Consider the following 12,308-nt stretch of genomic DNA (forward strand, 5'->3'; position numbering starts at 1 on the left):
GGGCTTTACAAACCTGAGCAAAGGAAGGAGAGGTGCTGCATGGTGGGCATATTTTCTGTAGCATTTCTGCAGGCCATTACAGAAAAGCCTGGTGCTGGGATTTAGCATTTGGAATCCGTGGTGCAGTCAGGGTGGTTGGAGACATATCAGCATTGCAGGGTGGCTGGAGAAGGGAAGGAGAGGAGGTCTGTGTGCTCAGATTGCTGTACCATTCAGGAGATTTCTTTTGGCTTATTTTTATTAATATTTACTGGAAACTGTGAGAAAGAAGTCCCTTTGGTAAGTGCCTTGGAGCCCATCAGCTGGTGCTGGAGCAGGACTGCCTTCACACCCCCTGGGGCTGCAGGGACTTTTCCCACATTAACAGTGGGAGACAATGCCGGAGGGGACACTTCTGAGGTAGAAAATAAATGAGCAGGCAAGCAAGTAAATACAGCTAATTTGGGCTTTCTGCTCAGGAAAGGCAACAGGGACACTGATCCTAAGGCCCTGTGGGGCCTCTCTGGGGTTAGAGGCTTGGTCCCCTCTGCACTGGCTGTATAAATGGATGGGTTGGGATTTTAGTGAAGCGTTGGTTATGAGGTTTTTTAGGAGTCTCAGTAGTCACGAGACAGCTTATCCTTGTAGGAAGTGGACTTACATTTGTATGTGTTTTCCAAAGACTTGACAATACAACAGGAGCTTTTTTTAAAATTCAGTTGCCAAAAACTGTTTAAAAACAGAAGCTCATGAGAAGAGGTTTAAGGTGCTGCTCTGAGTCCTGGGGCTGATGGCTTTCAGGCAGCATGGCTCCATGAGGCCCCAGGGATCTCTGTATTGAACCTGAACTATCCAAGAAAGATTAGTAAGGGTTTCACAAGCTTGACCGGGTGATCTGAAAGCCTGCATCTCTCCAGGGAAATGTTTAAGACACCAAAATTAAGAGGCTGGAAGCCACTGGTTAAGTAGGACAATATCCTGTCCCTGCATTGTGCAGGTTTTATCCCTCGTTGCAGGTGGGCTGTATGCATGCATCCCATGATTTTGGAAACAACCACAGGTTTCTCTGTACTCTGTTTTGGAGTACTTGTTTTTCTGCTTAAGGGTAATGCTCTTAAGAACAATAATTGGATCCTTTCTATTTTCTTATGGCATCTCTGAGCATCAGGCTCTGGGATCATGAAAAAAAGGGTAGGAAGCAAAAACGGCCTTTAACATCATCCGTGGTGCGAGGTGGTGCAGAAGTGAAGTGTGTTTTTTGTCTTGTAAAGTAGCATTTCAAGTGAAGTGCCATGGCCTGGCATAAGTGGGGCTGTGGCATGTCCCTGTGCAGGGACATGACAATGTCCCCAGTGCTGTGGGCATCCATTATCCATAATGGCCAGGTAGACATTAACCTGGGCCTTGGCACTCAGAGCTTGCAGGGTCTGCTGCTGGCAATAAGCCCTCATCATCTTTCTCGAGCTGGCATATTAAAGCTCCAGTCATCTTTGGTGGCTGTATAAACTCTTTGTATTATGGTTAAAATGATTTAAAGTCCTGCTCTGTGTGGGACTCAGTGGGGAGAGGGCAAGGAGCATGAGGATCAGAGCAAGGCACTGCTGAAGAATGCGTCTATAGGGAACCCCATGCAAACTGAGCCCCACAGCAGAGCAGAAGGCAATGACAGGGCTCTTGTACCTCTTCCCCATCCACCCGCTCTTGTCCCCTTTCTTTGCCCAGCCCGAATAATCCCTTTTATTAATATAAAAAGAATTAGCAGAAAAGGGCTGACCACATGTGGTTAAAAACCTCTTGCATTCTTCCCATGCTTCGTGCACATGAGGGACCTTCCCCAAGCAATATTATCAGTGTGTTTACGCTCAACTGACCCGTCCCAAGTGCGAAACGTTTTTATAAGCTCCATTTCAGCCCCCCCGCCCCCTCCCTTCTCGAACTGTGTCTTTCAGGGCAAGAACAAGGAAGGAAACTGAAAATCCCAGAGAGCCCTGGACGGTCCAGATTTAGGGCTGTAGCTTTTGTTCGCACAAACTCACTTGGCTCCTAACCGGTCTCCACCCATGATCCCGACATCCGCAGCAGCCGTTCAAAACACGGCGCAGAGCCTGGCCCCGGCCCTGGCGGGGATCGGCAGCCACCTGTGCCACCCGCTGTGGGGCCGGCAGCCCTGGCTTTGCTCCCCGCTTCTTCTCCCTCACAGCATGCCTTTCTTCCTAGCCCTTCCCTGCAGCCCACAAGGACTTTTCAAAGTTGAGATGAGATTTTTCCCTCCATGAGCCTTGGATGATGTTAAGATTATGCAACGTTAACAGATGTGGGCTTTATAATTATAGCTGCCTGTCCTCGGGAGGAGCCTGCTTTAGCTTCACTCGTGCTCCGCTCAGCATGGGATGCTCCCAGGATGGTTGTAGCCCTGGCAAAGCAGCCGCTGCGTGGGCAGCCACACGAGAAATGGTCTTCAGGGAATGGCTGCCGTCCTCAGGAGGGACTGCTCTGGGGTGAAGGGCTGCTCTGGGCAGCCAAGCAACCACTCTTGGTTTTTCTGGTGGGCAAACACAGATTAAATTTGTGTTCCCCAGTCAGAAGAGTATTTTTCTGCCCTTTGAGAAGAAAAATACCTTCTGCAGGAAAGCAGTGGTGCTGGGATAGCTCATGGGGAGCCCTGGTTGGCTGCACTACTCCTGCCAAATGCTCTCTGCAGGGATCCTGCTCCCCTGGCATTAGCAGGATACATTGCTCCTCACTCCCTGTCCTGAAACGTCCGCAAGCGACCACAGCGACCACAGCTGCTGATGAAAACTAGCAGTACTGTGTTGGGGTGTTGTGCTGCCCCATGGTTGAGCCTTGAACATCACCATGACATTGCCCCAGCAGCAGACACCTCCTGGCCAAGGCAATGCCTGTGTTGCACCCAGGGATGGAGACAAAAAATGACTGGTCCAAAAGAAATTTTTCAGGAGTCTCACAAGGTAGACATCCAGCTGGGCTGCCAGGAGCAAGCCCAATGCCTCGAGAAATCATCTGGAACTTGATCTGTTTGTCCTGGCTGCATTATAACTCAGCTCCCTGCAAGCCGCGGGCTTGTTATGCTTGCGAGGGAAAAAGTAAGTCCAAGCCTCGACCTGTCTGATGAGCATCAGTGCTAGTTTTAACTGGGAAGAAAAACACCGGTTCAGTGGGTGGCAGGAGAGTTCTGTGCTGGAAGTCAAATATTTCGTGATGGCTGCGGCTGTGTGGAGTTAAACCGTGGAAAGCGGTTCCCAGCTTCAGATGTGAGAAAATTGTTAGTGACAAATTGGTACCTGAGCTCAAGGGCCATTCTGCTTTAAACCTTTAATGCATCAAGGGAGGCCAGATGAACCCACATGTATTTTTTTTGGACGATGTTTGCATCTGGTCCATCTGCTCCAACAGAGGGTTTTCTTTGAAGACTTATTTCTGTAGGCAAATCAAAGGAGATTGCAGTTGTCTTGCACTTCTGGCAGGCTTGATGGTGGTGTGATGAGCTGAGATTTCATGTCTATTTGGTTGAACAGCCTGATTGTTTTCAGATTTCCTTACTACACACTGTGGGTTTGATTGTTGAGCACAGCTCCTGCTCTGTGCCCACGAAAAAGGGGACTTGAGCCTGTGCTAGCACAAGGTTTTCCTCCCTGCCCTAGGACCTGGCACACCTTGCATGGCAGAGTTTAAAATGTCAGATGACTCTAATGATCCTGTGTAAATAATACCTTCTTATTCAGCTCATCCATGTTCTGGCTGCACTCAAAGCCAGGTTTGCTGGCACCCATGATAAGGGGAAGGGTTTTCCTTTTGGTTTATTCCCAACAGCTCTGCAGAGCCAAAAGAGGATAGAGAAAACTTCAATGTGGATTTGCAGGGTGAACAGCAACCAGATAAGCAACCAGCAGCATTTTGCTTTTGAACTGGTAGCATTCAATCAAGTTTCATAGTTGAAGGTACCGCTTGCTGGCATTTCCAGAGTTATTTTTAAGAAGTGGCAATTAAATGCCTTGCTGTGGTGCCCTGCTATATATTTTAGTGTGCCTTGCTGGAGCCCTTGTTGACAAATGACTTGGCAACACAAGAAAACAGATTTCCTTCTGTCTATACTGATCCCCTAAAGATTTCTCGGAGCATCTGCTGCTTTGCCTTCTTTCTTCTGGCTGCTGAGGCCCAGTAAACATGGGTTGCACAGCTGAAAGCTTTTAGTGGGAGAGGAAAGGAGAGAAATTCAATGCACCACCCCCCAGCACACCCAGCTTTTTGGGGGCTGCTATAAATGGGTTTGTGGGCTACAATTACAGGCTGGATATTGTCTTGCAAGTGAGTGTGGCAAGCGTCCTCTGCAACTTCACATCCCCTCATCCAAATGGTGACAACAAGCAGCTTGTTAGATGGGACAGGAGGTGGCGCACAGCAGGCTCCAGATGGCAGCGGCTGCTTGGTGTGTTTGGCGAGGTTGGCATCGCAGCCGTGGCTAGGGCTATCAGTAAAAGCACCCAGGGGCCCTGCTCCACTGAAGCTCTTGTCTCCTTAGGCCTCCTGGTGCTCCTAGTCCCAGGATGGAGTGCGGTCTGTCCCATCTCTATGTATTTTTTTCTTGCTGAGTTCCCTCTGAAGCTCTTTCATACAGATAGAGGAGACCACACCTGAAACTGCCACCTCTGGCATGGCAGGTACAGCAACCCCGAAGGAAACATGCAAGGCAAGGAGGAGTAGGTATCCCATGGGTATTTCTCTGAGGCACAGCTTTCTTACAGAAAATGCTTGGGGGTCAAAGACAAGGCATGCAAGGCTTAACCTTCAACATTGGAGTTTTGGTGAGTCTGAGTGGTGCCTTTAGCTGCTGCTTGTGTACCGTCTGCAGCCCTGTTTAGTGTTGCCGTGTGTGTGACAGGCTCCACATAGCCTGTTGGATCTCTGAGTTGCAAAGTGGGGAGAGTTCCCCTCCCAGAATATATGACTTTTCTCAGTTTCCTGAGAGGCTTCAGACCTTTCTCAGTTTCCCTAGCCAGTCTCCCATTCTGCCTACTCAACAAGTGGAGCGAGCATAGGGCTATTCCAGCCTGGAGATTGTGTTTTGGTTATATGAAAGGTGGGCAATACTGGGATTTTGCTGTTTTGGATGATTCCACTGTGATTTGGACATGCTTCGACTTGCTGTGGGTTTTGAAGAGCATCTGAGGCTTCAGTGCCAGCCAAGCCTTGGGGCTGTAATGTTGGGCAGGGATGGTTGTTCCTTGTTTTCATGACTGATGTGTAGGGAAATCCTTGTGCAGCCCTGTCTGGTACTGGCTGCTGGAAACCCCAACTCCCCCAGCAAATCTCACTGGAACCACTCAGAGCAGCTGTCACTAGATGCTCTGTTCCAGGCAGACCCAAATCTAATCCACAACTATCTCACTGAGTCCCACTGTTGCTGTCAGTGGTCAGCGTTAATGAGCAAACCAAGAAGCTGTCTACTGAGTAATGTCTTCAGTCCTTGCTTAGGGGTCTATTTGGGAACATGTTTCTATTCTAGAGATGCACACAGCCATCTGTGCAATTCTGGGGATCCCATAAAGCATGTAATGCCTGTTGGCATCCCTGGGAGAAGTAAGTTTTCGGTCCACAAGATAAAGCAGATGGTAGAAATGCATAAGAAACTTGTGCAGAGGGGATGAGATTGCTGTTGTTAGTCATCAGCGTAGTGGGGATGAAGCAGAGGGAGGGGAATAGCTAAACTATAGGGTGATGCTGGCTTGACAACCAACATTTATTCCATAAGTGTGTTTATGCATTTTCTAATGAAATGAGAAAATGATTCTGGATGATGGGAGAGGTGCGAGTTTGGAGCAGCCTTGTAGCAGGAGCGAGAAAGGAGACCCAAACACTTTTAGGATGGAACAGGGGCTCTGGCCATGTTTGCTCACAGAAAATGGACCTGCAGATGCACAAAATTCTTCTCTATCTTGTTTCTCATGTTCTAAAATGTCTTATTGTAATGTCTTAATGTCAAATATGCCAAAATGTCCATCATGTTGGGGTGTTTCAGCACCTGGATGGCCAGTGCAATGCACATCATACATTGATCCCTTCTGTCCTGGTGCCTCGTGGTAGCTGGATGGGTTATGCCAACAGCCCAGTTTGCCCTACAGTTCTTTGCCAGCTTCATGCCACCTCTCTGGCGGTCATGGGATTTAAGGTCAGGCATCCCACAAGCACTGGCTGAAAGAGAGAGCAGAAGAGCTGTGGGGCCCTTCCCACTCCTATTAAGTCATTGGGATGGGGCACGTGGGCTGTGCTGGGCTCCAGCCAGCCATTACCTTTGGAGACATACACACTCCTCTCATGGTTTAGCCCCAGCTGGGCAGGCAAGTGCCATGCAGCCACTCACTCCTTCAGTCCACCCCAAGTGGGATGGGGAGGAGAACTGGAAAAAAAAAAAGGTAAAGTCTGTAGGCTGAGATAAGAACAGTTTAATATGTGAAATAAAGTAAAATATAATAGCAATAAATAGTAATGAAAAAGAGCAAGTGTGAGAGAGGAATTAACCCTAAGAAAAATAATTAAAAAAGCAAGTGATGCACAAATTGCTCATCACCCATTGACCGATACCCAACCCAATCTGAGCATTGATCAGTCCCTTCTGGGTTACTCTCAACAGTTTATATACTGGATATGACGTGCTGTGGTATGGAATACCCCTTTGGCTGGTTTTGGTCAGGTGTCCTGCTTCCTCCCAGCTTCTTGTGCCTCTCCTCACTGGCAAAGCATGAAGGACTGAAAAGTCCTTGACCAGGGTAAATGCTACTGAGCAATAACTAAAACATCAGTGTGTTATCAGCATTGTCCTCTGACTAAAGCCAAAACACAGCACTGCACCAGCTATTAGGAAGAAAATTAACTCTGTCCCAGCTGAAACCCAGACAACTCTACACTGTCCCTATCTCCATAAAATATTTGTTTAAGATCTTCTTTTTGCTCCTTTAAAGATTTATTTCTCCTAACACACAAAAAGCATGGGGGTGTAAATTGAATTAATCTTATGCACAAAGGTGGGTTTCAGCATTTGTCCCCACAGGCCAATCAAATTTCCACTGGTGTGAATCCAAAATAAATTTCATATCTGTGTTTTGATTATGCAGAATTTTCTCTGGTGTAAATGAGATCAGGGCTTGGCTGCAGTGTTACTGCAGCTAGCTGTGCCTCCACGTACAGCACTGGGGATGGGATTTTGATTTTTTTCTTGTTTTTCCTTTCAGTCACTGGCAGTACCCATCAGGCAAGCAGAAGCTCGTACACAGAGATAAGGACTTCTGGTACCCTCATGGACAACATAGAGCTGATGACAACCCTGGCTGGGAGCAGGGAGCATGCATCACTGCCCGCCAGGCACGGTATGGTGCCAGCAGTGAATGGGGTAATGGGGCACATTGGTCCCCACACCAGCAGTGGGGATATCACCTCATTGGGAGCAGGATCCCCAGACAGCCTATCTGCTGGGACAGCAACACACCTGCCTGCCTACAGCCATCATCATGGTAAGTTGCCAGAGTCCCTGTTTGTCATACTCAGCCCATGGTCTGAGCATAGCCAGTGGGCTAGGAAATATCTCCATCTCCACTGCTAGGAATTCAGATTTCTGGAAGAAATCCAAAACCTGATTTTTTTTAATGTTACAATGAAAGTGATTCTTGGGAGATGCTGCTGTCATTAGTCAACACCCAGCAGTGCCCTCAAAAGTCCTGCCCATCCACGGAGCTTGAAGGCTGCATGCAGAGTGGAGACCCCCATCATCCCCATGCCTCTTCCCAGGAGGAGATGAACCCCATCGTGAACCCAACCTAGCTTATAAGTGCCTGGGTTAAAAATATCTGACGAGCTGCACCGTGATTTGTAGCTGAGGTCTTCATGTGCAAACCTGCAAGTGAACACTTACCTTTACACTTGTTCATAATCTTCACCATGTTGGTGGGACTGTGGTCATGAATAAACCAATGTATTTTTTTAAGCATGCGCTAAATCAAAACCTTTTTCCCACACCAGGACAACAAGGCTGTGCTAATTGCCCTGTTCCCACTTCATTTTTTTTCTCAGTATCCCTGGATGAAATGTGTCTTGCTGAGATATGAGCACAGAGGTTTTATTTAATTTCATAATTCCTCTCTTTTTTTCCTGCTTAGGAACCAAAGTATGGACTTTTAGTAGCACCAGTGCCCAGGGTGCCAGCTGCTGGTTGTCCTGCCATAAACTCCTTATTGCCTTCTGCATTTTTAATCTTTTGGGGGTTTTTGTTGGTTTTTTTTTTGGGGGGGGTGTTTTGTTTTATTTTTGTTTGTTTGTTTTTTATATCTGTGTTCCTTTTGCCATGCACAAATGAAGACAAATTTTGAAATACTGATATTTGTTTGTGACAGAAACCCTCTGTTCCTAGCAGTCTCTATTGCAGTGTGCTCAGCGTTAAACAGAGGAAACACAGGGGATGCAGCTGTGACTCTACTGCATATGGTAGGGGTGGGTACCACTGTGAGTGATGTTGCTGGCACTCCAGCAGAGACAAAATAACTTTTCTAGGGGAAATCATGGACTGGTTTGGGTTGGAAGGGACCTTAAAGGTCATCCAGTCCCAACCCCATTCCCACTAGACCAGGTTGCTCAAAGCTCTGTCCAGTCTGGCCTTGAACACTTCCAGGGATGGGGCCACAGATTCTCTGGGCAACCTATTCCAGTGCCTTATCACCCTCACAGTAAGGAACATGACCCTGCCTGCATTCCTTTCCAGCTGCTGGAAGCCATCATCATGCTGTGGGTAGCCGGGAGAGAGACAGGAGGGCTCTGGATACTGCCAGCACCCAAACAGCTGCTGAGAGCACAGTTTTGGCAGCCATCAGCACTGATTCGGCTGAGAGGATGCTGGGTGAGCACCACGGGGCCTGGCGTGTGGTGGGGTTTGACAACACCATGACAGCGATGCTGCCTTCATCCGCAGAGACTCATCGCTCAGGTGAGCCATCCCAGTTCAGCCTGGGAACAAGGTGGATGTTTTTTCCCTGGAGAAACTGGGCATCAGTTGAGCCTGTCTCCCCTTGCATTGCTAGAGCATTGTGCACTGCCTCTGGTCCTCCATCCTCACCATCTGCTCAGGGCAGTTTCCTGGCTTGCTTCATGCATGAGAGTGGAGAGAAGGATCCGTGTGGCTTCTCTTAGTCTTGAAAATTATGAATTACTTGGTGCAGCTCCCACACATAAAGTTGCTGTAGGAGAATACGGGCAAGAGGACCCCTGACTGTGGGGGTAGACAGAGAATGGCAATGCAGGATGCTGGGTGGGCAGTTCAGCCTGTGTCTATGCACTCACTTGCTTTCCTCCATTGTCTTGCAGGCACCAGTGACTCCTTGCAACTGCTGAGCAGCTGGATGGCCAAGGAGCCATCTGGTAGCCCTCCTGCAGGCACTGCAGCCACTTCACCCAGCACCTCGGGGAGCAGTGGAGGGACACTGTGGCCCCTCCCAAGCACTGCCTTCCCTGACTCTGCAGGACAGCCCCAGTCCTCCCCACAAGCCAGTAGCCAAACTGTTGCAAACAATGTCATACTACACCCCAGGAATGTCATGGGCAACTCCGCAAGATCCTCAGGCACAGCATCACCTGCCACGGACAGCACTTTTGGAGGTGAGCTTTGCTGGCCCATGAACTTGGTTTATACCTTTAAAAAGTCTTTATATAGCTTTTACTTTCTTGAAACAGAGAAGATGCTGTGTTTTGCATATATTCTGTTTGTTATTGTTTGGATGATTAGCTGAAATTTCCTGCTGAAAGCAGGAAAAAACAACAGAAACCATAATCTGGTCCAACACTTCCATTAAACATAAAAAAGGCCTTTGGACCTTATTGTTGTGTTTTCTGCAGGGTGGGCATCTGCAACTGTGAAATATCTCAGCTGCAGAGCAGAAGTGAGGTCCCAGCCCCACCTGAGCTATGTGTTCCACCTGAGTGCTGCATGAAGTTGGTAACCCATACTCATGACCATGCCAGGGGAGTTTGCTCTCGGCTAAACAGGAAGAGATGCCTGTGTTTCAACAACCCATACGGGACAGCAAACATGAGATCCCTGGTCTTTGTGGCTTCCCCTAGCTTGCTTTGCAAGCAACTAGTTCCTGGAGCTCTCAAAATTGGAGGCTTTACCCCACTCCACATGAACTTATTGAAACCCTCATTGTTGCCAACTCCTTATTCCATGTGTGGGGCTTGCCAGGAGCAAACACATCTCCAGTGTTCTCACCCTGACATGTCTTCTCCCTCTGTCACAGCTGCTGGGAGCAGCATCAGGGCTGCAGAAAACCTGAGGTCCAGTATCCAAAGGGTAGCACCTGGCTCAGCAGCTCACCAGCCCTTGTCCTCGGCGACCTCTTCGCTGGCCCTGGCACAGGAACATGGGTTTGCCCCTTCTCACCTGGCTTTGGAAAGCACTGCTGTGGGTGAGTTTGGTTAGTCTATGGTTTGTTGGTTTACCCTATTTTGTGCTTCCTTAAACATTTTTCCCTGTGTCCTGTTAAGCCCTGGCATGTGAATTGAGCTGCAGGCTCATACAGGAATGTGGCCATGCTCAGGTTTCCCCCCTTTGCTGTTTGATGCTGTGTTCAAGCTTCATATCCAAAGATACTAAGAGAGCCTGGACTGATTTCCACCAGGTGGGATTTAAAGGCAAGTCCCTGCAGTCCTTATCCCATGGGATTTCCCACTGGCTGAGCTACGCCACATCTCATGAAGCTGTGCTGTCCTGGCAATGAGCTGCAAGTTTTGTGGAAGGTCTTCCTGCAGTGAGGGGATTTATGCCTTTCCAAAAGAGTACTTTGTCCAGATTGAAAACTTCCTATGTTTTAATATCCATACGTGCGCTCTAAGCATCTGGGAAGATAATGCATCCATCTGTTTATAATTTCATTTTATGATATGAATCTTTTTTTTTATTATTGTACTGTAGCCATTGGAAGCAGCTACCAGCCATCCAAAAGCTCAGCCACGGAGAGGAGAATTTCAGACTTCCTCATCACCAGCACCTTCATTTCCACAACAGACACCAAGGGTGGAGGAAGGATGTTAAGGTCTCTGCCAGCCAGCACCAGGCTGGCTGATGCAGCAGAGATTTCCACCTCTGGTACTGAAATGACCAGCTCTTCAGCCCAGAGCCAGTCCCCTGGGATGTCTCTGGGAGGCCAGGGTGGTGGCGGCAGAGGAGCCACAGACTTGTCACTCATGGGCTCACCATCTGCTTTGGAAAGCACTTCTCCAGGTGAGTTTTGATAGCTAGCCATATAACTCAGAACATTATTTAAAGATCCATTATAAACAAAATACATCTTTTTTATTTTAAAGAAAGGAGGAATAATATTGTATTTGGCACATTCTGTACATTTAAAAACATTTCACAGAAATGAAAGTATGGATAAATGTTATTCTTGTTGGAAGAAAAAGATAGATTTTCCTTGAAAACTTCCAGTTGAATTTTGCAAGCAATAATTTCAGCAGTTCCTATGTAGAGACAATTTTTTCCCTGTCTTAATGATTTCCCAGTATGAAATGTTTCCATATAGAGTATTCACGCATGCATTATCTACATCTACTGTCTACATCATAGCAGGATGAAACCTACCCAGCTGTTCTCATGTGCATGCAGTTTTATGGTTCTTTTCTCTTATTTTTTAGCCTTTAGCAACAATTATGAACCCAAGATCATCCCAGCTGCAGAAGAGGCGATGCTGCGCTCAGACACCCATGGTGCTGACATGTCCAGCATGGAAGCAGGCACACCGGGGTACCCCACAAATGGCCACATAGCTGGCATGACAGGGGGATCTACCAATACCACCAACCCCACCAGCTCTTCAGGGGAGACATTCTCCTCTTCATGGGCCAGGACACACCTTCCTAGCGGCTCACAGGAAGCCTCTGATCTCCTAACACCTCCCAGGGAACCTTTGCTCACAAGCTTCTTCTCTGCCTCTGAAAGTACTTTCAGAGGTAAATTTGTTAGTCTGAAAAGGGGCTGCTTTGGGGCTGGACAAGATTTCATATACCTGAGTTGTTTTCTCTTGCATATGTCCATCAGTTGTTATTTGATACAAGGATATTTTTATTACTGACTGCGTCGGGCTCACAGTGCAGCTGGTGGGAAGGGTAGGAGTGCATTTCAGCTTTTGGGTGAAAAAGTGAAAAACATCAATGTCCTCATTGCTAATGCAACTCCTGTGCTGGGAAAAGCAATCATTGGTCAGAAATACGTGCATGCACATTCTCCCTGCCAAAAGACCCTTTTGCTGGGGAGTTGCAGCCATCATCTGGCA

At 47.9% G+C, this 12,308-nt stretch overlaps 1 protein-coding gene across 1 annotated transcript in view; it reads left to right on the forward strand.

Annotated features, from left to right (window-relative positions):
• HEG1 (heart development protein with EGF like domains 1) overlaps nucleotides 1–12,308 on the forward strand; it is a 58,479-nt gene that overhangs the window by 12,291 nt on the left and 33,880 nt on the right. Inside the window, exons 2-6 of the mRNA XM_034062072.1 lie at nucleotides 7,227–7,505; nucleotides 8,747–8,968; nucleotides 9,346–9,636; nucleotides 10,949–11,257; nucleotides 11,671–11,985. Coding sequence (XP_033917963.1) covers nucleotides 7,227–7,505; nucleotides 8,747–8,968; nucleotides 9,346–9,636; nucleotides 10,949–11,257; nucleotides 11,671–11,985 — 1,416 coding nt within the window. The remainder of the gene's footprint in view (nucleotides 1–7,226; nucleotides 7,506–8,746; nucleotides 8,969–9,345; nucleotides 9,637–10,948; nucleotides 11,258–11,670; nucleotides 11,986–12,308) is intronic.

The sequence above is a fragment of the Melopsittacus undulatus genome, chromosome 4 (assembly GCF_012275295.1).
Source record: "Melopsittacus undulatus isolate bMelUnd1 chromosome 4, bMelUnd1.mat.Z, whole genome shotgun sequence".
In the NCBI taxonomy this organism is placed as follows: domain Eukaryota; kingdom Metazoa; phylum Chordata; class Aves; order Psittaciformes; family Psittaculidae; genus Melopsittacus; species Melopsittacus undulatus.